This window comes from Zonotrichia leucophrys, chromosome 10 (genome assembly GCF_028769735.1).
Source record: "Zonotrichia leucophrys gambelii isolate GWCS_2022_RI chromosome 10, RI_Zleu_2.0, whole genome shotgun sequence".
NCBI lineage: Eukaryota > Metazoa > Chordata > Aves > Passeriformes > Passerellidae > Zonotrichia > Zonotrichia leucophrys.
In genome coordinates this window covers 19,413,242-19,441,227 of record NC_088180.1, presented here as the reverse complement: position 1 = coordinate 19,441,227, position 27,986 = coordinate 19,413,242, and the positions used below count along the sequence as shown (strand labels likewise).

Here is a 27,986-nt window from a genome sequence, read left to right as displayed (position 1 = left end):
CTCCTGGTTTGGCTGGGAACCAGGAGCTCCTGGATCCCAGGTAAGAGCCAGCGCTCCGTGTTTTCCTCCCTGGAAATGTTGGGATGAGCTGGGAATGAGGATCCATGCTGGATTCCAGGATCCATCTTCAGTTTCTCCCCCTCCCTGGTCCAGGGGAGCGCATCCAAGAATTTTCCTGGGGGTCCCCCCCCAGCCCCTGGATGGAGAAGGAAAGGCGGGAGCGCGGTTCTGGTATCCTGAAAAGATTTTATTCCATCACTATCCCGTGGGAGCATAAATAATCAGGAAGGACAGCACACGGAGCGCAGCAGGGAACGCCGGGAGCGCGGGACACGGACGGGACAGACCCACGCCGGGAATTCCAGCAGCTCGGATTGAGTGGGAATTGGGATCTCCAGGAAAAACCAACGGGATTTGGTGTCATTCCCTGTGCTCCAGGCAAATCCCGTCAATCCTGGGATTGTCCAAAGTGCCGAGCCTGGCGAGCTCCAGGTGCATCCCTCGGGATCCATCCTCAGGATCCGTCCCTTGGGCTCCATCCATGGGGCAGCACCCCCAGGAATATCCCAGGATCCCAAATTTCCACCAGGGAATGATCCCATGGAAGGATCCCAGTTCCCCACCATGGGAAAGGATCCTGGGACAGATCCCAGGCTCCAGCTGCAGGAAGAATCCCAAGTTCCCACTACAGGAAGGATCCCAAGTTACAATCGTGGGAAGGATCCCATCCTGCTCCCATGGGAAGGATCCCAGGCTCCCACCATGGGAATGATCCCATGGAAGGATCCCAGTTCCTCATCATGGAATGATCCCAGTTCCCCACCATGGGAAAGGATCCTGGGACAGATGCCAGGCTCCAGCTGCAGGAAGAATCCCAAGTTCCCACTACAGGAAGAATCCCAAGTTCCCACTACAGGAAGGATCCCAAGTTACAATCGTGGGAAGGATCCCATCCTGCTCCCATGGGAAGGATCCCAGGCTCCCACCATGGGAATGATCCCATTTTCCCACCCCAGCAAAGATCCCGGGATCCCACCGCGGAAAGAGTCCTGGGCACCCAGCATGGGAAAGGATCATGGGAAGGATCCCATGTGGAAATTTCCCACTGTGGAAACGATCCCAGTTTCCCACCACGGCAAGGATCCCGTCCTGCTCCCATGGGAGTGATCCCAGTTTCCCAGCATGGGAAGGATCCCGGATTCCCACACGGAAACTCCCTTTGACGATCAAGCCCTTCCCACTTCCCGCCCCTTTTCCAGTTCCGCTCCCACTGTCACATTTTTTGCATAGGAAAAAAAAATTAATAGCAAGGAAGCGTCGCGCTTTCCCGGGAATCTGCCCCGGGCTGGCTCATCCCAACGGACAGGACATGGCTCCGAATTACTGGGAGCCTCCAGGCTTTCCCAGGAATCAGGTTAGAGCGGGATTAGTGCCGGACAAGACACGCAGGACGTGATTCCAGGCTCTCGGCAGCCGCGGACTCTGGAATTGTGTTCTGGGTGAGTGGATCCGAGGAATTCAGGAGTAAGAAACAAAGGAATTTCTTTAGAAAACATCCCTGGAGTCAATTGTTCTTGGGGCTGTTCCGGAAGTTCTTTAATTCCAGCTGCAGCTGCCGGATCCGAATGTCCTTCTGCGAGAGCTCGTCCTTCAGCCGCCGGATCTCGTCCTGCTGCCGGAAGAACATCCGGAGCAGCTGGAAAACAAGGATGGAGATGAAGGCATGGAGCTGGTGGGATCGCATCAGCTCCTCCCAGGATTTTGCCAGATTCATGAATGGGACGTAACTTGGCTGATTTTTGGGGACAAGGGATGGATTTGAACTGAAGGATGGGAGATTTTGATGGGATTTTGGGAAAGAATTCCCGGAGAAACTGTAGCCGCCCTGGAAGTGTACAAAGCCAAATTGGAGCAGCCTGGGATAGTGGATGGTGTCCCTGGAAAAGGTGTCCACCATGGGAAAGGCTTATGGAATGGATCCCACATTCCCACCATGGGAAAGGCTTATGGAATGGATCCCACATTCCCACCATGGGAAAGGGTCATGGGAAGAATCCCACATTCCCAGCATGGGAAAGGCTCATGGAATGGATCCCACATTCCCACCATGGGAAGGGCTTATGGAATGGATCCCACATTCCCACCATGGGAAAGGCTTATGGAATGGATCCCACATTCCCAGCATGGGAAAGGGTCATGGAATGGATCCCACATTCCCAGCATGGGAAAGGCTTATGGAATGGATCCCACATTCCCACCATGGGAAAGGCTTATGGAATGGATCCCACATTCCCACCATGGGAAAGGCTTATGGAATGGATCCCACATTCCCACCATGGGAAAGGCTTATGGAATGGATCCCACATTCCCAGCATGGGAAAGGGTCATGGGCTGGATCCCGGGCTCCCATTCCTGGAGGGATCCCACACTCCTGAATGTTGGGATGGAGACCGGCAGCACGGTGCCTTTCCATGCATCCCCAGACCCATTCCCATTCCCATTCCCATTCCCATTCCCACTCCAGGGCTGCCCCACCTCGTTCTCCGTGCGGGGCGGGACGTTCTCCAGGAGGTCGATCCCGTTGACCACCACGCTTTTCTTCTCCCTCACCGGCGCCTTGAAGACGATCTTGGAATTCCTCTTGTACCCCTCCTTCAGCGACACCAGGATGGGATCTGTGGGAGAGCCGGCGGATCAGCAGGATGTGGTGGTCTTTTCCCACATCCCGGATATTTTTGGGATACCCCCCTGGTGGGTTTACCTCTGTTGACCCCACTGAGCCACTCGTCCGGGGTCAGGGCTGGCTCCGTGCCCGGAGTCATGGGATAAATGTCCTCCTGGTACGTCTCCGACTGGGAAAATGGGAAGAGAGAAAAGCAATGGGATCTGGGAATCTGCTCCCTGGGAATTGAGGAATAATTCCCTCCCACACACAAGGAATAAACACCCGGATAGTTGGGAAACTCTGGGCACAGGGAGGAAATTTGGGAAGTGCTGGCTGGAGCAGAGAACCTGCGATTGTGTCCTTCACCCAGCCCTAGCCAGCAGCTGGATTTGCTTCCCAGAAAACCCCAATCCAAGAGATATTTTCCCCAAAATTCCCAAAACTCAAGTGAGACCAACCCCTTGGAGAAACATTCCCTAAAAACATTCCTATTGAATTGTGGTTGAAATTCCATGGGATGAGTAAAGACCGAGAGGTCCAGGGATGGTGGGAACAGAGCCATGCATGGGATTGGCCAAAGTGGGGCATGTCCATGGCTGTGGAGCCACCTGGACATTCCGGATCCCGCTCATTCCCACATTCCAGGACTCACCCGCCTGGGACCGATCCAAATGGCATCCCTGGGAGATCTGACAACAAACTTCCAGAACCCCTGAACGCCAGAGCCCCAGTGAGAGTTAGAAACGGAAAACTTCCAGGAACTCCAGGCCGTGCTTCGGCATCACCCCTGCGGAGAGCACCGGCATCGGCCATCCACGCAATTCCAGCATGGAAAATCCCAATCCCAAACCCAACCCAAACCCAACCCAATCCAAACCCAACCCAATCCAAACCCAACCCAAACCCATTCCAAACCCAAACCCAACCCAAACCCAAACCCAACCCAAACCCATTCCAAACCCAAACCCAACCAACCAAACCCAACCCAAACCCAACCCAACCAAACCCAACCCAACCCAAACCCAAACCCAACCCAAGCCCAACCCAATCCAAACCCAACCCAAACCCATTCCAAACCCAACCCCATCCCAAACCCAATCCAAACCCAACCCAAACCCATTCCAAACCCAACCCAATCCAAACCCAACCCAAACCCATTCCAAACCCAAACCCAACCCAACCCAAACCCAACCCAAACCCATTCCAAACCCAACCCAAACCCATTCCAAACCCAAACCCAACCCAACCCAAACCCAACCCAAACCCATTCCAATCTAAACCCAATCATAACCCATTCCAAACCAATCCAATCCAACCCAAGCCCAATCCAAACCCTTTTCCTTGTGCCACTCAATCCAGCACCTTCCCCATCCACCTTTTCCGTGCTCTGGGAAGCGGAGCAGCAGCACCTCCACCCTTACCCAGTCCTTTCTGCGGAGCCGGCGAGCGGAATTCCATGAGATAACTCAGGTAGGGCTTTTCCGAGCCGATCTCGTAGTACCGGATGTTGCCGTCACCCTGGAGCAGCAGGGAAGAGGGATGGGAATGGATTTGGAAATGAGAAGGTGGAAAAAAACAGGATTAGGAGCATTTAGATGGCAGGAATGGATGGGATATTGAGAAGGAATCGTTCCCTGGGAGGGTGGGATGGGGCTGGGCTGGAATTCCCAGAGAAGCTGTGGCTGCCTCTGGATCCCTGGAATATCCTGGGTTGGACGGGACTTGGAGCAGCCTGGGATGATCGAATGTGTCCCAGGGCAGCGACACCCATGGCACTGGATGAGATTGAAGCTCCCTTTCCATACAAACCATTCCAGGATCCAAATTCCAGCCCCAGTCCCCTGGGCAATGCTGGGGGATTTTTCTGGGAATGGCACATCCAGATATTCCATACATCCCTACCTTCCCAGCCAGGTACAGCATGTGGGTGTCAGCGTCGTAGAACGGGAAGAGGAGCCCCGAGAGCCCATCGATCTCCTCCTCGATCAAAGGCATGGATAAATCTTCCTGGAAAACAGGAAAATCCCGGTGTTAGCCGTGTCCTGATGGCATGGAGAAAGAATTCCGGCAGGGATGGAGCAGGGATCTGGGCAGGAATGGAGAGGGATCCTGGTGGGGTTGGAGCAGGAACTCCAGCAGGGATGGAGCAGGAATTCCAGTAGGAACAGAGCAGGAATTCCAGCAGGGATGGAGCGGGAATTCCAGTAGGAATGGAGCAGGAATTCCAGCAGGGATGGAGCAGGAATTCCAGCAGGAATGGAGCAGGATCCTGACAAGGATGGAGCAGGAATTCCAGCAGGAGGAGCAGAATTCCAGTAGGAACAGAGCAGGAATTCCAGCAGGGATGGAGCAGGAATTCCAGCAGGAACGGAGCAGGAATTCCAGCAGGGATGGAGCAGGAATTCCAGCAGGAATGGAGCAGGAATTCCAGCAGGGATGGAGCAGGAATTCCAGCAGGAATGGAGCAGGATCCTGACAAGGATGGAGTGGGAATTCCAGCAGGGACAGAGCAGGATCCTGGCATGGATGGAGCAGGAATTCCAGTAGGAACGGAGCAGGAATTCCAGCAGGGATGGAGCAGGAACTCCAGCAGGGATGGAGCAGGAATTCCAGTAGGAACGGAGCAGGAATTCCAGCAGGGATGGAGCAGGAACTCCAGCAGGGATGGAGCAGAATTCCACAGGGATGGACAGGAATTCCAGTAGGAACGAGCAGATTCAGAGGACAAGCAGATCCAGCAGGATGGAGCAGGAATCCTGGCCGAGGGACAGGAATTCCGTAGAGCAGCAGGAATTCCAGGGTGAGAGAATCAGCAGGAACAGAGCAGGATCCTGCCAAGGATGGAGCGGGAATTCCAGCAGGAACAGAGGGGGATCCCGGCACCCACCTGGTCCCAGAGGGCGATCTGCCGGGTGTTCCAGCGGGACACTCCCGTGGTCAGAAGCCGTTTGGTGCTTCCCAGGAAAACCACGCGGTTGACGCGGTGGTTCTTGCAGCTGGCCTCCTGCAAGACAGGAATGAGCTCTGGAATTCCCCTTGGATCCAGCTCTCATCCCAGGAAAGCCCTTTCCCTGCTCCCCCAGCCTCATCCTGGGGAAATTCCAGCTCTGTCCTTCGGCACCTGCTCCGGGGCAAGCCAAAATTCCCATTTTCCCGTGGATCAGGGAGAACCCACCATCCTGCTCCAAACCTCCAGCACCTTCCCCTTTGCTCCCACCGTTTTCCACAAATCCTTAATTAACAATGGAATCAAAGCCTCCAACTCTGGACCTTCCCCTGCACCTTTCCTTTTACTCCCACCGTTTTCCACAAATCCTTAATTAACAACGGAATCAGAGCCTCCAACTTGGGATGAGGCCAAGCCCTTCCCACCATCTCCACAACCAGGCTGGCAACCGGATTCCACCACACGGAAAACCTCCCGCGGGGAGCACCCACAGCACTTGACGGGTATTTTCACGACATTCCATAGGACTCTTCCCTAAAAACCTCGCTCCGAGCGCCCATCCCACCTGCAGGACCCTCCCGGAGCGCGGCTCCACCACGCGCAGCTTCTTGTCCTTGCAGGTGGTGGCCAGCAGGCTGCCGTCGGTGTTGAAGGACATGCAGAGGATCACGTCCGTGTGGCAGTCGATCATCTTCACCGGCTCGCCGATGTCCAGGTTCCAGATCAGCACCTGCGGGAGCAGCCTCTGGAGCAAGCCGGGATGGAGGGAGCTCTTCCTGCTCTGCGGAAGCTGCTCCTGGTCCATGGAACGTCTCCCTGGCCTATGGAAGCTGCTCCTGGTCTATGGAAGCTGGTCCTGGCCTATGGAAGCTGCTCCTGGTCTCTGGAATGTCTCCCTGGCCTATGGAAGCTCTCCCTGATCTGTGGAAGCTGTTCCTGGTCCATGGAATGTCCCCCTGATCCATGGAATGTCTCCCTGGCCTATGGAAGCTGTTCCTGGTCTATGGAAGCTGTTCCTGGTCTATGGAAGCTGTTCCTGGTCTATGGAAGTTGTTCCTTGTCTATGGAAGCTCTTTCTGGTCTATGGAAGTTCTCCCTGGCCTATGGAAGCTGTTCCTGGTCTATGGAAGCTCTCCCTGATCCATGGAATGTCTCCGCAGTCTATGGAAGCTCTCCCTGACCTGTGAAATCTGTTCCTGATCCATGGAATGTCTTCTTGATCTACAGAATGTCTACCTGATCCATGGAATGTCTCCCTGGCCTATGGAAGCTGTTCCTGGTCATGAACTGTCCTGGTCATGAAGCTTCCTGATCCATGGAATGTCTTCTTGATCTACAGAATGTCTACCTGATCCATGGAATGTCTCCCTGGCCTATGGAAGCTGTTCCTGGTCTATGGAAGCTGTTCCTGGGTTTTTGGAAGCTGTTCCTTGTCTATGGAAGCTCTTCCTGGTCTATGGAAGCTGTTCCTGGTCTATGGGAGCTGTTCCTGGTCTATGGAAGCTGTTCCTGATCCATGGAAGCTCTTTCTGGTCCCATGGAAGTTCTCCCTGCCTATGGAAGCTGTTCCTGGTCTATGGAATGTCTCCCTGGTCTATGGAATGTCTCTCTGATCCATGGAATGTCTCCGCAGTCTATGGAAGCTCTCCCTGACCTGTGAAATCTGTTCCTGATCCATGGAATGTCTTCTTGATCTACAGAATGTCTACCTGATCCATGGAATGTCTCCCTGGCCTATGAAGCTGTTCCTGTCATGAACGTTCCTGGTTTTGGAAGCTGTTCCTTGTCTTGGAAGCTCTTCCTGGTCTAGACTCTTTCGGTCTATGGAAGTTCTCCCTGGTCTATGGAAGCTGCTCCTGGTCTATGGGAGCTGTTCCTGATCCATGGAATGTCTCCCTGGCCTATGGAAGCTGCTCCTGGTCTCTGGAATGTCTCCCTGATCTCTGGAATGTCTCCCTGGCCTACAGAAGCTCTCCCTGATCTGTGGAAGCTGTTCCTGGTCTACGGAAGCTCTTCCTGGTTTTTGGAAGCTGTTCCTGGTCCATGGAATGTCTCCCTGGTCATGGATGCTGTTCCTGATCCATGGAATGTCTCCCTGACCCATGGAATGTCTCCCTGGCCTATGGAAGATCTCCCTGATCTGTGGAAGCCTTTCCTGATCCATGGAATGTCCCCCTGATCCATGGAATGTCTCCCTGATCTGTGGAAGCTGTTCCTGGTCCATGGAATGTCCCCCCGATCCATGGAATGTCTCCCTGGCCTACGGAAGCTCTCCCCGCCCTATGGAAAGCACGGAATGCGATGAGCTTTAAGCTCCCTCCAACCCAAACCATTCCAGCATTCCACAATCCCACCCTGGCGGCGCCGGGATCCGGGAAAGCCCTTTGGGCCGGCATTCCCGGGAAGGCTGACCTTGTAGTCGTAGCCGGCGCTGAGGAGGATGTTGTTGGTGGTGGGGTGCCACTCCACGAGCCCCACGCGCCGGCTGTGCCCGTACAGCTCCAGCACCGCCTCCGTCATGTTCCGCTTCAGCCCTCCCTCCGGAATCTCCCAGATCCGCACCTGCAACGGGGGTTGGAGCGTCCCAACTCCCGCCCCCGGAATTCCTGCCTTGCCCAGGAATTCCAGGATCAGCCCTGCTGCTGATTGTCCCTCAAGGATGAACAACAAAGCCTTGGGATCCCTTGGGAAAAATCCAGCCAGGGTTTATCCACACCCGGAATGGCGTTCGGACCATCCCAACTCCTGCCTTGAATCTCCTCCCCAAAAACATCCAAATCCTGGAATTCCCAAAAACAAAGCTTTCAGGAATTCCAGGATCAGCCCTGCTGCTGATTGTCCCTCAAGGATGAACAACAAACCCTTGGGATCCCTTGGGAAAAATCCAGCCAGGGTGGACCCACACCCAGAATGGGGTTCGGACCATCCCAACTCCTGGCCTTGAAAGCTCCTTCCCAAAAACATCCAAAATCCTGGAATTCCCAAAAACAAAGCTTTCGGGAATTCCAGGATCAGCCCTGCTTCTGATTGACCCTCAAGGACGAACAACAAATCCTTGGGATCCCTTGGGAAAAATCCAGCCAGGACAGATGGCGTTATCCAGGCAGGACATTGGAATCCTCATCCTGAACTCCCAGATTCCCAGCCCTTCCTTGTCCCGAGATCCCAGACCTGACCCTACAGACTCCACATTTTGGGATCCTTTGGGATAAAGACTCCCAGATTTTCCAGGTTAGTTGCCCTAAAAACCACCAGGGATTTTCCCAGGATTTGGCTCCTCTTTTCCATTGTCTCCATGGAGGTTTCCAACCTGAACCTTCCCTGGGACCTCTCCCAGCTGCCCCCTCCTGTCAGGGACTTGTGGAGAGCCTGGAATTCCCTCCGGATCCCATTTTTCTCCAGGCTGAGCATTCCCAGCTCCTTCAGCTGCTCCTCATGGGAATTACCCTCTGGATCCTCTGGATTTGTGTCCAGAAAATAAAGAACAGGAGGGAATTCCGGCCCAGGAGCCGGGCTGGGCACAATTTGGGATTGGCTTTGATCTCCTGTCCCTCAGCATTCCCGAAACAAATGCCGTGGAAATATCAAAACAGGGAAGAATCAATGGGATGGGGAGGATGGATGGATCTGGGAATTGCATCCCGGAATTCCAGCTCACCGAGGTGTCCTCGGAGCAGGAGGCGATGATGTTCTCAATGAAGGGGTTCCACTTGATGTCCAGCACATTTCCCTGGTGACCACAAACTTTGGGATAGTTCGGCTCGATCCGGCCGGTCTGGAGTGGAAAAGCAAGGAAAACATCGGGAAAACCATCAAATTTCAGGAGAAATAGCTGTTTCCAGGGATGGGAAATTGTTGCAAAAGGGGAATGCAGTTCAGCCTGGGATGGGCCAAGCCAGGGATTTGGTTTATCCAATATTCCCAGTATTCTCCAGACTCCATGGAGCAGGGAAAGGACAGCTGGGAGCTCAGCATGAATTCATGGGATCATGGAATATTGGGGTTGGAAAAGCACTCCAAGATCATGGAGTCCAACCATTCCCAGCACTGATCCATGTCCCCAAGGGCTGCATCCACAGGGATGTTCAATCCCTCTGGGAATGGGGACAGGGCTGGAAAACCCTTTATGTGAGGGAGTTTTCCCAATATCCAAACTTCTCCTTTCATGATCCAAATCCGTGGGTGAAAGGACTGGAAGAGATTCCAGAGGCTCCAAAGCCCCTCAGCCATTGGATCCTGCACAAATCCCAGAATCCCAGAACAGTTTGGGTGGGAAGATCTTCCAGGGGATCCATTCCCAATCCCTGCCATCCCCTTCCCTATCTCCGGTTGCTCCAAGCTCATCCAACCCGGCCTGGAGCTGGAGCACTTGGAATTTCCCTCACAAATTTTGGATTTCCTTCCCAAACTTCGGAACCACCATTTTCCAAGGTTCTCCTCCACGGAACAAACCCCAAATTCTGGGATCACACAACTCCCTGCAAATCCCCAATCCCACAGGATGGGATCTTTCCGTGCGGAATTTCCAAAGCTTTAACGGAGCCTCCTGGGAAGATTCCCACCGGGATGGGAACCTTTTCCATTCCCAAGGAAGCTCCGTGTCCGGATGCCACCCCGGTGTCCTTCCCTGCTCCGTTCTGGCTCCGTGCCGGAGCGTGCGGAATAACTGGGTCAGCTCGGCACAGCCGCTGAATATTTCATGGATTTTCCTTCCCGACTTTCCCCGGCTCCGTTTATCGGGAACAAAGGAACGTGCTGGGAATTCTGCCCTCGGCAGCTCCAGGAACTCGGAGCGGGGCCAGGAACGGCTCCAGAGCTGTCGCTCCCAAGGTTTCTTGGGATTCATTCCCTCCCTCGAGCTGCAGGGGAGGAATTTGGGAAGGAAAAATTCGCAAAGATGAGACAGAGAAGGAAAAGGAAACGGGGGAATGTCGGTGATTCCTTAGTTCTGCCTCCCAGTGAATTCCTGGGATGCAATTCCTGGTTTTATCTTTGTTATATGAAATATTCCGGCCCCTACTGCTTATCCAAAGGATCAGCTTATCCTGCTTTTCCCGAATTTCTGATTTGCATTGCCAGAGCTTTATTCACACCCCAGCCACAACAGAAATTCCCACAGAAACCGTGGAATTCCAGGTGGATGGAATTTTTAACAGCACCAATTGAAATTCCACCTCTTTTATTCTGAGGAATCAGCCGAGTGAATGCCTTTTTACCATAAGATTTGATGGACTTTCCCAAAATTTATCAGGATATTAAGAGGACAACACTGAGTTTGGTTATTAGGGATCGTTTCTTCCCAAGAAATCCGGAATTTTGATACAAATTGGTTGCACACACTGGGAAAAGGACAAGGAATGTGCCATTCCCAGGGCACCTGGAAAAGGCAAAGGAAAAATAAAGGCAATATCAGGGAAAAATCCCTAAAAAATCCAGGATTCCGGCTGCGTTTATCCCGGTTTTCAGCCTTGGACCTTGCCGGCAGGCTGAGTTAATCCAAGGTGAATCCTAATCCCTGGATCCCTGATCCCCGGCTGAGGGAAGCTCGGTGACCCAGATTCCGGCCCCGCAGGGACAGCCCGGAGCTCTCCTGGCTCCGGCAGCTCCGAGGTTTTCCACGGAAAAGGCTGAAAAGAGGAAATCTTCCAGCAGCTCCCACCCCTCCCATTGCTGAAGCGCTTGGAAAAGGGAAAATCCTTTGGGTTGTGTTGGGAAAAGGGAAAACGATTTGGAAAAATCGTGAATTTTGGGGATTGCCGGGGTGGAGAGGGAATTTTTTTGCTGGGAATGGCTGGAATAGCAGCAGGGAGAGGGATGGAAACCCTCTGGATTCTGGAATCAGGGAATGGGATTGAGGAACCTGTGTAGAGAATCCTTGGGATTCCAGTGGACTCAGAGCCATCCCTGGGATGGGAGGGATGGAATTCTGCTCCCTGATAGAAATCCGGGATGAATTTTCTGTCGGATCTGTCAGCATCAAATCCAAGGGGCGGGAAAAATCCTCAGTTCCCATCCTTGGAGCAGCACAGCTCCACCCCAACAATGGCTGAATTCCACTTTTCCCAGCAGGAAATCTTGGATAAATTATTTCAATATCAGAAATTTCCCAAACCTGCCTTTCCCTTGGAAAACGCAAACCAGGAGCAATTCCAAACCCTCATATTCCATGGAAAGCTCCACAAACGTGGAAAAATCCCTTTGTTCCACTCCATCCTTCAATCCCACATGGAAAACCTCAGGGATGGATGCAGCATCCATCAGGCAGCACCTCTGGATCCCACTCCTGGGTGGAAAATCCCAAAGGAAACACGGAAGGGAACTCGGGGAGGTTTGGGAATTCCACACTCTATCCTATCCCAATTCCAGCCTTTCCCATATCCCAAATGCAGCCATTCCCACAATCCCGGCAGTGACGGGAGCAGGAGTTTGGATTTCAGCTTCCTCCGGATAAACAGAGGCTGCCCCTTCCCGCTGCCACTCCCGTCGGGAGAGAACATTGGCTGCCTCTGGAAAAACAGCTGTTCCTGGCGGGAACAAAAATCCCTCTGTTTCCATGGAAGTGAATCCCTGCAAAGGGATCCCAACAAAATCCTTATCCCAGATCCCTCTCCAGCTTTCCCGGAGCTCCTTTAGGCCCTGCAAGATTCCCTGGATCCTTCCCTTCTCCAAGGGAACATTCCCAGTATTCCCAGCCTGGCTCCAGGAGAACGGGATGAGCTCCGGAAGGATGGGATGCGAAGGCACCCAGCTGCTTCCTGATGGAATTGCAGCATCCAAGGATTTTGTTCCCTGACTCAGGAGAGAGGAATATTTTCCAAGAGGTCTCCAGGATCAAATCCTCGAGGCCAGGTTGGAGCATTCTGGAATAGTGGGAATTGTCCCTGTCCCATCCCAAATCCAGCCTTTTTCCCATCCCAAATCCAGCCCCGTCCTGTTCGTGGAATGGGATGAGCTTTAAGGTCCTTTCCAACCCAAACTATTCCAGGATTCTGGGATTCTCCCAATCCTAGGGAGCCAATCCTGCTCCTCCTGATCCTTCGCCCACTCCCTTGGGATATTTTTATCCTGGTGCTGGGGACAGGCTCATTCCCAATCCCGAGGCTCCGGAATCTGGGAGGAGGGAGGAGCAAAGCTCCCTCTTCCCAACCCACACATCCCTTGGATCGCTCCATGAAAACCCCGGGGTGTGGATTTGGGATGAGCAGATGGCCCGGCCCAGATTCCGGGAGCTTTGCTGAGGGCAAAATCCAGGGAAAAGATCCAAAAATACGGCAGCAAATCCACGGAGCGGCTCCGCGGTATCCGGGTTACCTCCATTAGCTTCTAATTATGGATCACAATTAATTAGGGAGCTGCTGATTTCCAAGGAAAATGAGTTTCTCCTTAATGAGCTAATCAGGCTCCAGATAAAAAAAAAAAAAAATCGGGAATTTATTAACTCCTCCAGCATCCAGGGCCGCTCCAGGCGGGATTGACCAGCTGGATATCCCAGGATTTCTGAGGATCCCTTTGGAACGCCATCCCTGCTTTTATCCCACCGGGATTTTGCCAGGAAAAAAGTGGGATTTGCTGGGAATGTGGGGCCGTTCCTCAGGATTTGGGATCGAGGGGGTGTGGATGGTGATTCCAGCTGGGATCCGTGGGGAAGGAGCCGGGATGAGGCCGGAGCTGGAGCGCTCCGGGTGCTCAGACAAAGCTCCCGGGTTTCTTTTTTCTGGGAATATTAATGAGGCTCAAGCTGTGCTCTGCAATTAAACCCTGATTAGAATTCCTTCCATCTGGAGCTGCCTCCGGAATGAACGAGGAATTCAGGAGAGGCGGGAATGCTGCACAGGGAAAGGGGTGAAGGAATGATGGGATGGAGGGAAAGAAAACCAGGGAGAGCTGCTCCTTCTCCCAGCTGGAATTTGGGATCTGGAAATTTGGGAATGCAGCTCAGCCATGGCAAAATTCCTCCTGGGAATGAGGCTGGGAGCATCCCAGAGCTGCAGGTGCCCAGGGATGGGATGTGGATTCCTGCTGGGAATACAGGAATAGCCCAGGTGAGTGCCCGGATTCTGGGAGCAATCCAAGAATCCCAGAATCCAGGAATGGGTAGTGTGGGAAGGGATTTTATCCCATTCCAATGTCCCAGGTTGCTCCAACCTGGCCTTGAACATTCCAGGGACTGGGAAGCAACACCTTTCCTGGGAATTGTGCCAGGGCCTCCCTGCCTGGAAAAATTCCTTTGATCTCATTTTAACGGATTCTCTTCCCGTCAAAGCATTCCCCTTTCCCTATCCAAGGTAAATTCCAGGCTCAAAGTCGCTGCTGCCTCTTTTCCTGGGAGCTGCGGATCCCACGGGATCGGCTGGAGGAGCTGCTGGATTGATGGGAATTTCAACCTGAGATGGGCAGATCCCAGGGGAATTCCTGGGAAAAGCGAGGGGAATCTGGGATGGAGATGGAAAAAGGAGGAGGGGAAAGATCCCGCCTGGATCAGGGATGAGAGGGATAAATCCCTCTCAAAATTCCTGCTTTTCCCATGGAAAGAAGCTGTTCTAGTGCCCGACCGCCCTCTGGATGACAAACTTTTCCCAAAATTCCAACCTTAAACCCCTGGCATGCCTCCAGCCATTCCCTGGAAAACCCAAAGAAAAGGAAGGAGCAGTGGAATGAGATTCCAAGGAGCTGATTCCTTTTTCGGGAATTCCCGTTGGGAATCTCACCTGCTCCAGCAGGATGATGAGGAAACCCCAGTAAAAGCAGATTTGGACACTTTTTTGGGAATTCCTGTTGGGGAATCTCACCTGCTCCGGCAGGATGGTGAGGAAACGCCAGTAAAAGGAGATCTGGACACTTTTTTGGGAATTCCCGTTGGGAATCTCACCTGCTCCAGCGGGATCACGAGGAAACCCCAGGAAAAGCAGTAGGAATTGGGACACTTTGGGAATCCAAACCAGGAAAATATTCGGACATTTTGGGATGGCTCCATGTAGGAATTCCTGTTGGGGAATCTCACCTGCTCCGGCAGGATGATGAGGAAATGCCAGGAAAAGGAGATTTGGACACTTTTTTGGGAATTCCCGTTGGGAATTTCACCCGCTCAAGCGGGATCACAAGGAAACCCCAGTAAAAGGAGATTTGGACACTTTTTTGGGAATTCCTGTTGGGAATTTCACCTGCTCCGGCAGGATGGCGAGGAAACCCCAGGAAAAGAAGATTTGGACACTTTTTTGGGAATTCCTGTTGGGAATCTCACCTGCTCCAGCGGGATGACGAGGAAACCCCAGTAAAAGGAGATTTGGACACTTTTCTGGGAATTCCTGTTGGGAATTTCACCTGCTCCAGCAGGATCACAAGGAAACGCCAGTAAAAGGAGATTTGGACACTTTTTTGGGAATTCCTGTTGGGAATCTCACCTGCTCCGGCAGGATGACGAGGAAACTCCAGTAAAAGGAGATTTGGACACTTTTTTGGGAATTCCTGTTGGGAATTTCACCTGCTCCAGGAGGATGATGAGGAAACCCCAGGAAAAGGAGATTTGGACACTTTTTTGGGAATTCCTGTTGGGAATTTCACCTGCTCCAGGAGGATGATGAGGAAATGCCAGGAAAAGGAGATTTGGACACTTTTTTGGGAATTCCCATTGGGAATCTCACCTGCTCCAGCGGGATGATGAGGAAACGCCAGTAAAAGGAGATTTGGACACTTTTTTGGGAATTCCCGTTGGGAATTTCACCTGCTCCAGGAGGATGATGAGGAAATGACTGGAAAAGGAGATTTGGACACTTTTTTGGGAATTCCTGTTGGGAATTTCACCTGCTCCAGCAGGATGATGAGGAAACCCCAGCAAAAGCAGTAGGAATTGGGACACTTTGGGAATCCAAACCAGGAAAATATTCGGACATTTTGGGATGGCTCCATGTAGGAATTCCCGTTGGGAATCTCACCTGCTCCAGGAGGATGATGAGGAAATGACTGGAAAAGGAGATTTGGGCACTTTTTTGGGAATTCCCGTTGGGAATCTCACCTGCTCCAGCGGGATGACGAGGAAGGAGCCGCCGCCGGCGCTCTCGGTGACGATGGCCAGGAAGCGCGCGTTGACGGCGCAGAAATGGTTGTCGTGGACGTTCTTGGTGATGGGGATTCCGTCGAAGCAGTGCTCCCGGCTCGCCGCCTTCCCGTAAACATTCCGGAACTTGGAGCTGCGGTACTGCGGCCGCCATGACATCCCCTGCGGGCAAACGCAGGGATCGGCATTCCCAAAAAAAAACTCCATGTTCCCCGGTTGTTCTTGTGTTTTTTACCATGGACATGGAAGCATCGGGATGGGCCCGTTCCAACATGAGCATTCCATGGAAGCATCGGGATGGACCCATTCCAACATGAGCATTCCATGGAAGCATCGGGATGGGCCCGTTCCAACATGAGCATTCCATGGAAGCATTGGGATGGACCCGTTCCAACATGAGCATTCCATGGAAGCATTGGGATGGACCCATTCCAACATGAGCATTCCCAAAAAATTGAAAGCATCCCCCGGAGAAGGAATAATTCTTAACAGGCTCAAAAGAAAGCTCAGCATTCCCAAAACAACCATTCCCAAAAAACCATTCCTGGTTGCTCTCCTGTTTTTACCATGGATGTGGAAGTATTGGGATGGGCCCATTCCAACATGAGCATTCCCAAAAAATTGAAAGCATCCCCCAGAGAGGGAATAGTTCCTAACAGGCTCAAAAAGAAAGCTCAGCATTCCCAAAACAACCATTCCCAAAACAACCATTCCCAAAAAACCATTCCTGGTTGCTCTCCTGTTTTTACCATGGACATGGAAGCATCGGGATGGGCCCATTCCAACATGAGCATTCCCGAAAAATTGAAAGCATCGCCCAGAAAGGGAATAGTTCCTAACAGGCTCAAAAAGAAAGCTCAGCATTCCCAAAACAACCATTCCCAAAAAAACCATTCCCAAAAAACCATTCCTGGTTGCTCTCCTGTTTTTACCATGGACATGGAAGCATCGGGATGGGCCCATTCCAACATGAGCATTCCATGGAAGCATCGGATGGGCCCATTCCAACATGAGCATTCCTGAAAAATTGAAAGCATCCCCTGGAGAAGGAATAATTCTTAACAGGCTCAAAAGAAAGCTCAGCATTCCCAAAACAACCATTCCCAAAAAAAAACATTCCCAAAAAACCGTTCCTGGTTGCTCTCCTGTTTTTACCATGGACATGGAAGTATCGGGATGGGCCCATTCCAACATGAGCATTCCCAAAAAATCGAAAGCCTTCTCCCGGTGTTGGAATGGCTCCCAAAAGGCTCAAAAAGAAAGCTCAGCATCCCCAAAAAAACCCATTCCCATAAAAGCATTCCTGGTTGCTCTCCTGTTTTTACCATGGACATGGAAGCATCAGGATGGGCTCATTCCAACAAGAACATTCCCGATAAACCCACGGCACCATCGCTGGAAGGGCTCCCAAAGGCTCAGAAAGCCACAGAATTCCAGCTGCTCCCCTTTGGAGTGGGAATGCTCATCCAGGACACGCCTGGGTGCACACGACAAAGGAATTCCGGCTTGGAACGTGATGGGTTGGAAATGGATGGCGGCAGAGCGGGAATTGGGGCGGGAGGGGGATGGAGGGAGCATTGGGAATATTCCGTGTTTTCCGCAGGTTTTCCTGCACGGAGCAGCCCAGGATCCAGCAGGGATCCCAAGGATCCACGAGCTGATCCTGGTGGAAAAGGACCCAGGAGTAAATCCCCAGCTCTGCCCTCATTCCTTGGGAATAGCAATGCCTGGAAAACAGGGAAAAGATCCCAGGAACAACCCCCCAGCCGTGCTTGGACGTTTTCCCGCTTTTCTGGCAGCTCCGGCCTTTCCCGGAGCGGCAGCAGGAGCAGCTCTTGTCTCCATGTGTTTGGCTTTTCAAAGGATCCTTTCATCCCTCGGGAGTCTTGGAAACAGCGGGAGCGAGGGAAAAATCGGGAAGGGAGCTGTGGCCACAACAACAGGCAGAGCCCCGGCCCTAATCCCGAAAAAACCTGGATATCCTAAAAATAGCTCCCGGTAATCCGCCCCGAGCGTCCGAGCTCACGGAGAAATTCATCCCTGCCTTCACCTGGAATTTTTTGGGAGGAAAAATTCCTCCCTTCCAGCCTTTTTTTTTTCCCCTTGGAATTGTGCCCCTGCCCTTTTGTGTTGTCACCATGGCACTTCCCATGCCCTGAGGGTTTTTAATGGGAATAAAGAGATTTTCCCTCGTTCTTCCAACGGATTTGGTTGAGTAGCAAGGGGGAAAAAAAAGGAGGGGATTTGCTTGGAAAAATCATCGGGAAAAGGAAATCCAGTGCAAAAAACTGCGAGGTTCTCAGGAAGGGGATTCAGGAGCAGGAGCCTTTCCCAAATCCCCTTATTCCCAGTTTTTCTGCCTCTCTCCTGGCACAGAGGTTGCAACAAAAATTCCCTGTCTGGGATTTTCTGGATAAAATCAAGGCTGAGTTTTGTAGGAATTTGGGGATTTTGTAGAAATCCCAAATCCAAGCCGATCCCAGGCTCGGGTGTGGGGTTGTTTTCCCTCTCTCCCTCCGGATCCAGCGCATCCCTGGAAGTTTTTTCCATGGGAAAGGTCAGGAATGCTGGAGTTTGACATTTCCAGCATCAATGGCTCATTAAGGCTGGGCACAAACAGGAGCCGCTTTTCCGGAGGAAAATCAAGGATCTGGAATCACCAGGAAGGAGCTGGAGCTGCCCAATCCCACCCCATGGCCATCTCTCAATTCCTATGTGCAGAAAACAGGGAAAAAAAGTTAAAATTTGGAATTTTTTAGGGGGAAAAATCCCCTCTGGACTCACTGCTGTGCCACATTCCTGGGGGATTCCTGGGACAGACCCGTGATCCCAAATTTCTGGTGGATTCCACACGGAATCTGCACCTGGGAGCATCGGGACCGAGGGATGTGGGAGCCTCGGGGATTAAATCCCAAAGGATTTGATCTGTTTGGGAATGGATTTGGGGTGATCCCAGATCCCACCCAGCTGGAGCCAGGGGATATTTTGGGGTTGATATCCTGGAATTTTTTGGGATTGAAATCCAGGCTGGAAAACCTCAAAGCAGACTGGGAGAGCCCCTCCAAAGCCACCTCCCCATCCCAATCCAGGATGGGAGGGGAAAACTCAGGAGCAGGAGCTGGCTGGAATTCCCAATCCAGCCCGGCCATGGGGCTGGAATTCCTGACCTGACCTCGCCATGGGTTTGGAATTCCCAATCCAGCCCGGCCCTGGGTTTGGAATTCCCAATCCCACCTCACCACGCGATCGATGCTCCATCCCAAGAGGGAAACCCCAAAGAAATTCGGGATGTGGGGTGGGAATGCCATGAATTCCCTTCGTTCTGAGGGATCTCCGGAGCGGAGCCGGCCCCTGGGGGGCTCTGGGCTGGCTCGGGATGAGTTTTCCATGGATTTTGTCGCAGCCAGGTGGGAATTCCCGGCTCGGGACACTCACCAGGCCGCGCTTGCTCCCCAGCACCTCAGACTTGTGCAGGTCCCTCATGGAGCTCTGTGCAGAGAGGGAAAGGAAAAAATTCCATTCATTTCCTGGGAATTCCAGGGAAAACACCCCAGCCCTTCCTGCTGCTCCGGAGGGCCGGGATCCGACCCCCAGCAGGGAATTTTTGGTGCTTCCAATCCCGTTTCCTCCTCCCACTTTTGGAGAATTCCACGTGGCAGCCAAAGCCCTTCTAGAGGACAAAGGAATTCCATCAAAATCATGGATTGGTGGTTCAAAAAAAAGTGGGATTATGGGATTTGGGAAGGAATTCTTCCCTAGGAATGTGGGGAGGGGCTGGGCTGGAATTCCCAGAGAAGCCAGAGTTGCCCCTGGATCCTTGGAATGTTCAAGGTGAGGTTGGATGGGGCTTGGAGCAGCGACAGAATCCATGGAATGGGGGAGGTGGGACAATTCCGGCTGGGAATCTCCCAGCTGAGGTTTTTCCAGCCCGGGATTTCCATGGAGTTCAACTTTTCAAGGATTTCGACTGCCTAGAAATCCTGGGAATGGCCTCCCCTCTTCCCAAACGTTGGGAAAACGCTCCAAGGGAGGCTGGACAGAGCTGAGCTACTCCCAGGAATCCTCATCCCTCCTGGATTCCTGGAGCCGCTTCCAAGTTTCCATGGGTCTCATGGAATTCTTGGAAAGGCGCAAAACCCATCCCTGGCACCCTCAGGGAGCCGAGTTTGGATCGTTTTCCATCTGGGAAAACTTCCGGAGGAGGAAAACCAAACTTTCCCAGGCCCCACGTGCCGAGAACAATCCCGAAATTCCTCCTCCGGCAAAAATTCCGGAAGCAAGCCCAGTTTGCTTCCCACTCTGTTTTCCGAGTGCTTCCCACCTCAGGAAGCTCCGGATGGAGAACAAAACATTCCCAGCCCCCGGAGCTGCCCTGGGGCACCACCCCCGGGAATTTTCCCTCCTCCAGCTCCTTGGAATTCCATTTTCTTGAGGGGGAAAAAAATATCCCAGGGTTTTTTCCCGACTTTTTGGGAAGTTGGAGAGGGGGAAAAGTCACTTTTCCCATTGGAATGAGCATGAGCCAGGGATTCATCCATCAGAATTATTTCACATCCCATCACAAATCCTTGGATCCAACAGGATTTTCCAGCCGGGATCCAGCAGTTTGGATCTATCCCAAGAAAAGGCTCCAGTGGGAAGATCCCATTAATCCAACCTTTCCCAAAGTCAGCTTTTCAATGGGAAAAAGGGGGGAAAGCCACTTTAAAGCGGGAATTAAAGGGATGGAATTGTCAGGGAAAGGGATCCCACAGGGAAAAAACTCCTTAGGGAGGTGCCAGGTGGAAGAGGATCCAAAATCTGCTGGAAAAAATCCACCAGGAGCAGAAAAATTGGGATAGCCTGGAAAAAATCCTTTTCCAAGCCCCAGCTTTGCATGGGAAAAGGAAATTTATTTATCCTGGGAAATTTCTTTTTCCTGGGATTATTCCAAACCTCTGGGAAGCAGCTCTGACAGCTCTCCCTTTCCATGTAAAAAAAATTCCAAATATTCCCAGGAATGAACACCCTGGGGCGGCTCCAAACCCAAAATCCCCAAAGGATTTTTTGGGAATTTCCTCCCAGACTTTTCCAGCAGAAATCGAGGGAACGGCCAAATCCACCAATGGAGGAGGCAGGAGAACAAGCAGGATCCAGTCAGTATTCCAGGCTGCACATTCCCGTTTCCCGGGAAGCTCCGGAGGTCACGGGATGGCACCGACCCCCCTTGCCAGCCCTCGGGAATCCCGGACAAGCCTTTCCTTGTGCTCCGGCTCCCGGCATGAGCGGAACCCTCCGGAGAAAGGCAAGGGAGCCTTGTTTTCCTTTTTCCCTTGTTTTCCTTTTTCCCTTGTTTTCCTTTTTCCCTTGTTTCCCTTGTTCTCCTCGTTATTCCGGGAGCAGCGGCCGCGACGTCCCTCCCCTGCCCCGGGATGTGCCTCAAATCCCCCCCTTTTTCCCAGGTTTTCCTTGGATTTTTTGGGAATCGGGGCTCCCTGCTCTTCACCCGACACTCTCCTTTCCAGAGGTTGGGATGATCCCACCGGGAGCTGGGATCCCTCTGGATGAGCTTGCATGGAATTCTCATCCCTGGCCAATTTTTCCATCCATTTTGCATCACTTCCTTGATTCATTTCCTTCATCCTCATTCCCACAAAGACCAAACATTCCACGGATTTGATCCTCAGAGATTTTTTGGGATCAGGGATCAAGTTCTGGGAGGAAATCCATGGAAGCTGCCACAATCCTATGGATAAAAACCCATGGAAGCCCATTCCCAGCTTCCAGTGGAGAAATATGGGATGGGATGGGATGGGATGGGATGGGATGGGATGGGATGGGATGGGATGGGATGGGAGGGATGGGATGGGATGGGGTGGGATGGGATGGGATGGGATGGGATGGGGATGGGATGGGAAGGGATGGGATGGGATGGGATGGGATGGGATGGGATGGGATGGGATGGGATGGGATGGGATGGGATGGATGGGATGGGATTGGGATGGGATGGGATGGGATGGGATGGGATGGGATGGGATGGGATGGGATGGGATGGGAGATTCCCGCTGAATCCCGGGAATGTTCCCATCCCTCTCCGGGTCCCTCGGGATCCTCACCTGCCCTGCTCGGCCCCGGGCTGCTCGGGCGCCTCCGGATCGCCCGGGATGGACGCGGAGCTCAGGGAATCAGGGCTGCTCCAGGAGCCTGGAAAAGAAGGAAACCCTTTGGATCCCAACTTCCATCCGGGATCAATCCCAAACCGCAGTGCTGCCAAAACTGGGGAACAGGGATAACGATCTGGAGGATTTTGGGATTAGCTCCGGTCCCTGGTGGCATTCCAAGGGTTGGGATCAACAGGGATCCGGCGTCGCCATGGGTCATGCTTTGCCAAGCAGCATCCCTGGAAATCATGGAATCCTGGAATTCTAGAATGGATGGGAATGACCCCAAACCCCATCCCATTCCATGGGCAGGGACACTTCCCCTATCCCAGATTGCTCCAAGCCCCATCCAAACTTTCCTTGGACATTCCCAGAATGCGGCTCAGCCTTTCAGGTCATTCCCATTCCCAAATCCAAACGATCCCTGCTCCTGGCACTGCTCTATCCCAAACATCCCATCAGCTTCCCAGGATGCACAACAGGGAATTTTGCCGGAGCATGGCTCTTCCCAAGCTTTTGGCGCAGGAGGATATTTCCATAAATGTTCCCCAAATTTTTCCATCATTATTTTGCATAATTTGTTGGGATTTTCACAGCGGGAGTTGCTGGGAGAAACCACCACTTCCAGAGGGGAAAATTCCCAGCTGGAATTCCACCAGGATGGGGCTGATCTCCATGGAATTCCATTTCCTTGAGGGGAAAAATATTCCAGGATTTTTCCTAACTTGAGGGGGTTTTAGGGAAGTCAGAGAGGGGGGAAAGTCACTTTTCCCACTGGAATGAGCAGGACTGAGCTGGGGGTCATCCGTGAGAATTCATTCCTGGATCCATAGGGACGATGGACACACATCCTTGGATTTTAGATGAGCTTGGAAAAGATGAGGTTGGAAAAGCTTTGGATACAGGGATGTGGCTGCCACCATTCCCAGCATTCCCACATTTCCCATCCAACCGCATCTCCCACAGCCAGACCCCAATCTCGGCTCACGCCTCAGTTTATTTATCCCAACTTATCCCGTTTTATCCCAATTTTTCCGCTCTCCAACAACACCTTGAGCACTCCAGCCTTTCCCCGGCATGGCCTTTCTGCTCCCGGAGCTTTTCCCAGCCCCATTCCAGCCGGAGATCCGTGGCTGGAGCCCGTGCCAGCGGCTCTGCCATGAACAAAGGAGCGCGGGATTTCTGGGAGCGGCCTTGGCACGGCTCCGGCAGCGCCGGAATCCCGGGATTTGGGGGGCACCGGAGCAGCTGCCTCCCTCCATCCGGAGATGGTTTTCCCCCCCAGCTGCCGGATTTAGGGAATGACTCGGGAGATAGGAATCCGGGATGAATGGAGCTATTCATGGTTTGATAAAATTCCATGGAAAAGAGCGGGAAGGGGGTTGGGAACGAGCCTGCCCGGCCGGGTGTGAGTTACGGATGCCGGCGATGCCGCCAGGCCCCGCTAACGACCCCAATTAATTCCTTTGAATCCCAATTAATTGCACGGAATCCAAATTAATTGCACGGAATCCCAATTAAAACTCATTAAAAAGCCCAGAGCTGGAGTTGCCTTGGATGAGGGGAATTTGTCTTGGAGCAGGGATTTTTCCTTTCCCAGATTTCAATGGCTCCTTATCCCTATTCCCAACCTACAGCAATCCCGAAGTTTGGTGACCCCACCTGGGCTTTTCCCAGGTTTTATGGAGAATTTGGGAATGAGGGAAAGGAAAGGAAAGGAAAGGAAAGGAAAGGAAAGGAAAGGAAAGGAAAGGAAAGGAAAGGAAAGGAAAGGAAAGGAAAGGAAAGGAAAGGAAAGGAAAGGAAAGGAAAGGAAAGGAAAGGAAAGGAAAGGAAAGGAAAGGAAAGGAAAGGAAAGGAAGAAAGGAAAGGAAAAAGGAAAGGAAAGGAAAGGAAAGGAAAGGAAAGGAAAGGAAAGGAAAAAGGAAAGGAAAGGAAAGGAAAGGAAAAAGGAAAGGAAAGGAAAGGAAGAAGGAAAGGGGAAAGGAAAGGAAAAAGGAAAGGAAAGGAAAGGGAAAGGAAGGGAAAGGAAAGGAAAGGGAAAGGAAAGGAAAGGAAAGGAAGGAAAGGAAAGGAAGGAAGGAAAGGAAAGGAAGAGGAAAGGAAAGGAAGAAGGAAAGGAAAGGAAAGGAAGAGGAAAGGAAAGGAAAGGAAGGAAAGGAAAGGAAGGGAAAGGAAAGGAAAGGAAGAAGGAAAGGAAGGAAAGGGAAGGAAGGAGGAAGGAAGGAAAGGAAAGGAAAGGAAAGGAAAGGAAAGGAAAGGAAAGGAAAGGAAAGGAAAGGAAAGGAAAGGGATTTTGAATAATGAGGCAGGAAATGTCCCACTTCCACATTCCATGGATTCTCTGTCACTATCCCAGGGGCCTCCAAGCCCCGGCCTTGGACACTTTCATGGATCCAGCCACAGCTTTTCTGGGAATTCCGGCCCAGCTCCTTCCAGCCAGGAATTCCTTCCCAATCTCCCATCCATCCCTGTCCTCTGGCAGTGGGAGCCATTCCCTGTGTCCTGTCCCTCCATCCCTTATCCCAAATCCCTCTCCAGCTCTCCTGGAGCCCCTTTGGAATATCTGGAATTCTCAAGGACAGATTCTCCATCAAATCCATTTTTAGCAACCCCCTGGAGAAGCCTTCATCCCGTATTCCCGGGAAACCAATCCGTGCTCTCCAAATCCCAATTCCCTGCTAGCACAGCCCAGCCCCTCCATCGAGCTCCCCCCGGATTGATCCGGCATCAGCTTTTCCATGGATCAGCATTTGTTCCAGCCACCACATCTGCCCTTCCAAGGCGGCAGAGGACACCGAGAATTCCCACCGGGAATATCCTGGCGTTCCAACCTCCCAGCCATGGAGAACTTCTGTAGGGCACCATTTGTTTAATCCTGACAGGGAACAGTTGGAATTTCCTCTCTGGAATCTGGGTTTGGCTCCATTTCCTTTGGATATTCCCATTCCTTTGGATATGGATTCCTTCTCATTCCTTTGGATCCCGGCTCCATCATTTTGCCATGGGATCATCCCAGGACCATCCCCCTTTCAACATTGTTTTTCGGGAAAAGTTCCAACAGTTTCAAATCCCTCTTCCCAAAATAACCACGCCCCCAGATCCCAGCAATTCATTAATTTGGGACTTGGGAGCAACCTCTGGAATGGGAGTTGGGAGCTCCTGATCCAAAGTTAAATTCTCCAGCCCCTCCCCTGACCAGAATTCCCACTTGGATATTCCCACCTGGCATTCCCAAGGATTCCCATTTTCATGGCAAAGGAATCTCTTTCTTGCCCTTTCCGTTCCCATCCTGACTCCCATCCCTTCTCCCTCAAATCCCGCTTCCCTCAGCTTCCTGGGAGAGTTATCCAGGCTGAGGGAGAACAATTCCCAAAATTTGGGATGCTTTTCCCTTGCCAAGGCACGGAGACCAAATCAGACTCCACAGCACAGAGGAATTATCCCAGATTCCTACAGATCTTCTGGAAGCTGGGGAAAAAAAGCTGGAGTGGCCATTCCATGGTATCCATGCCACGATTCCCGGGAATTTGGGCAGCTCCCGGAGCGAGGCGTGGGCTCTCCCAGCATTCCCATGGATCCAGCTCCATCCTATTTTTAATTCCCTGGTCCCAAACTCCCCCAGGAGCTGCAGCTCCGGCTGCTCCTTCCCGTGGGAAGGGAGGGGGTGGCTCGGGACAGGGATGGATCCAGGAAATATTCCAGCCCCCTCCAAGCCTTTTCCCAGCCCTCCAAATCCCAGGAAAAGCTCTTGGTGCTGCCTTTAGGGCCCTGCTCCCGATTTTCAGCTGGATTTTCCTCCCAGGCCGAATTGCTCGGGAATATTTACAAACTTTGGAAAAGCTCATCCAAGGTTTGCAGCTCCTCTGGGAAGCGGCCCCGGCGTGGGAGGAGCTGCTGCAGGAGAATCCCAAATTCCTGTCCCGGATAAGGCCGGCAGCTGGGGCAGGATGCAGATCCAGACATTCCCTGGGGCTCCCCCTTTTCCTGCCTTTCTGTGGGAACAATTCCCATCCCCACATCCCACCCTTCCCCGCAGCTTTGGATCACCGGAGCTTTTCCCGGATCCACGCTGAATCCGGAGAGCCAAATCCATCCCGGAAAATCCTCTCACAGCTCCTTGTCCCACTTCCCTTTTCCCTCTCCACATCCAGGGAATGTCCAGGGACTGACATTCCCCGGATCTGTATCCCAGTTTTGCCTGGAAAAGCCCTGGAATCGGTGCTGGGCCAGGGGAGGAAGCTGCTCCTGGAATTTCTTAGGATTTCATCGATCCACGTTGCAGGAGATAAAATCCATAGGGAAAGCTTGGATCGAACAGAGGAATTTTTGGGACAGAAGACAGAACATTTTCCATTTGCTCATCCATTCCCTGAAAATCAACAGAAAATTCTCCATCCTGCTGCAGGTGCTATTCCTGGGGCTTTTTTTCTGGGATAAATCCGTTCCCATCCCAAAAAAAAAAATCCCTGGGAATGAGAGCTCCAAATTCCCAGCCTGGCTTCCAACGGCACCCCTGGGTATCAGGGAATTTGGGGGTCTTTGATCCCAGTTGTGGATTTATATCCCAAATTCTGGCCTGCTCATCGATCCCTCTGTGGAATTGCTGGGAACGCACTTTCCCAGGGATTCTGCCATGGATTGGGAATGGCACCTGGGAATACCCAACCCCAAAGGCAGCCCTGGTGACATCCCACAAGTTTTTTCCTAAGGAAAAAAAAATTGGGAAAGAGGGATTCTCCCTGTTCTCACTGGGGTCATTTGGACATTCCCACATCCCAATCCAGGATCTGGAGAGGGATCAGCTCCAGTCCTGCTGCCTCCCATTCCCAGTGCCATTCCCAATATCCCAGCCTTTCCCAGGCTGTGTCACAGCCCAGGGCTTTTATGGGATCACCAATCCCATTCCCAGAGCCCACTGAGGTCATTCCAGACCCTTCCCACCCCATGACCTTTCCCAGGGCTGATTCCCAGGAATGTCTGGTGACCTCCCAAAGTCACGGCTGTGCCACACCCTTGGGCTGGGACAGCCTTGGAGCTCCCTCATCCCAAATCCCAAGGATCCCACAGTCTGGAATTGGCCCAGGCTTGGATCTCCCTGATGCCAAATCCCACGGCTCCTCTGGAATCGGTCCCTTTGCTCCCCGATCCCAAATCCAGCAGGATCCAGGGGCTCGGGATCGCTCCAGGGCCAAACCAAGGCCACGGGATGGGAGAGCGGGATCAGTTCCCGGGATCCGGGATGGGGGGAGACAGGAGCAACCCCCGGGAAGCAAAACCTTCCCCGCAGGAATCCGGGAGCTGCTCCAGGATGGATTTGTGCCCCCCTCCCACCCTCTCCCCCGAGCTCCCGGAGCCATTCCCGAGGTTTTCCACGCCCTTCCAGCCACCTGTAGAGGTCCGGGAAGCAGCGGCCTAGGGAGGGGTCCGGGGATGCGCGACCCCCGCGAGGGCTGGACCGCGGGCCGGGGGAGATGCGCGGTCCGGGGGATGCGCGGTCGGGATGACGCTCGGTTCGGATGATGCTCGGTTCGGATGATGCTCGGTCCGGGGGATGCTCGGTTCGGGGGATGCTCGGTCCGGATGATGCTCGGTTCGGGGGATGCGCAGTTTAGGGGACGCTCGATTTGTGGGATGCGCGGTTTGAGGGGGGGATGCGCTGTTCAAGGGGGCACGCTCGGCCCGGTGGATGCGCGCATTGCGGGGGACGCTCGGTGCCGCGGAGGATGCTCGGTTCGCACGCTCGCTGCGCGGTTCGCGGTGCCAGCCCCGCTCCGAGCGGCTCCGCGGCTCTCCCGTCCCCCCGGGGGTGCCCGGCCCGCACCGCCGCCCCCTCCAAGGGTTAAAACTGCAGCAGAGCTGCGGGGCCGGAGCGGCCGCGGCCGCGGGAGGGGCTCGGCCGCGCTCGGAGCCCGGCGGGCGGCGGAGGCTCGGCCGGGCGGGGGAGGCGGCGGGGCCGGGCCCGGCACCTTGCGGGCACCGCGGGCAGCGCTTACCTCGGCACGGGCATGCGGAGCGGGGAGCGCCGGGGACGCCGAGAGCCGCCGGAGGAGGAGAAGCGAGCAGAGGAGGAGGAGGAGGAGGAGGAGGAGGAGGAGGAGGGTGGGGTGTGCCCGCTCCGAGCGCTGCCCGCAGCTCAGCTCGGCCGGTGCTCGGCGCGGCGGGGCCGTGATGTCAGCC

The 27,986-nt window shown here is 53.2% G+C and overlaps 1 protein-coding gene across 1 annotated transcript; it reads right to left on the bottom strand.

Moving 5' to 3' along the window:
- Nucleotides 1-226: 226 nt before the first annotated feature.
- CORO2B (coronin 2B) lies at nt 227-27,986 on the bottom strand. The gene is given in 14 exon segments (XM_064722737.1): nt 227-1,696; nt 2,536-2,675; nt 2,762-2,897; nt 3,367-3,452; nt 4,087-4,183; nt 4,568-4,672; nt 5,553-5,669; nt 6,178-6,342; nt 8,025-8,174; nt 9,271-9,387; nt 15,625-15,828; nt 19,102-19,155; nt 21,762-21,849; nt 27,803-27,986. Coding segments are annotated over 12 exon segments (1,497 nt in total). The 5' UTR covers nt 19,150-19,155; nt 21,762-21,849; nt 27,803-27,986; the 3' UTR covers nt 227-1,564.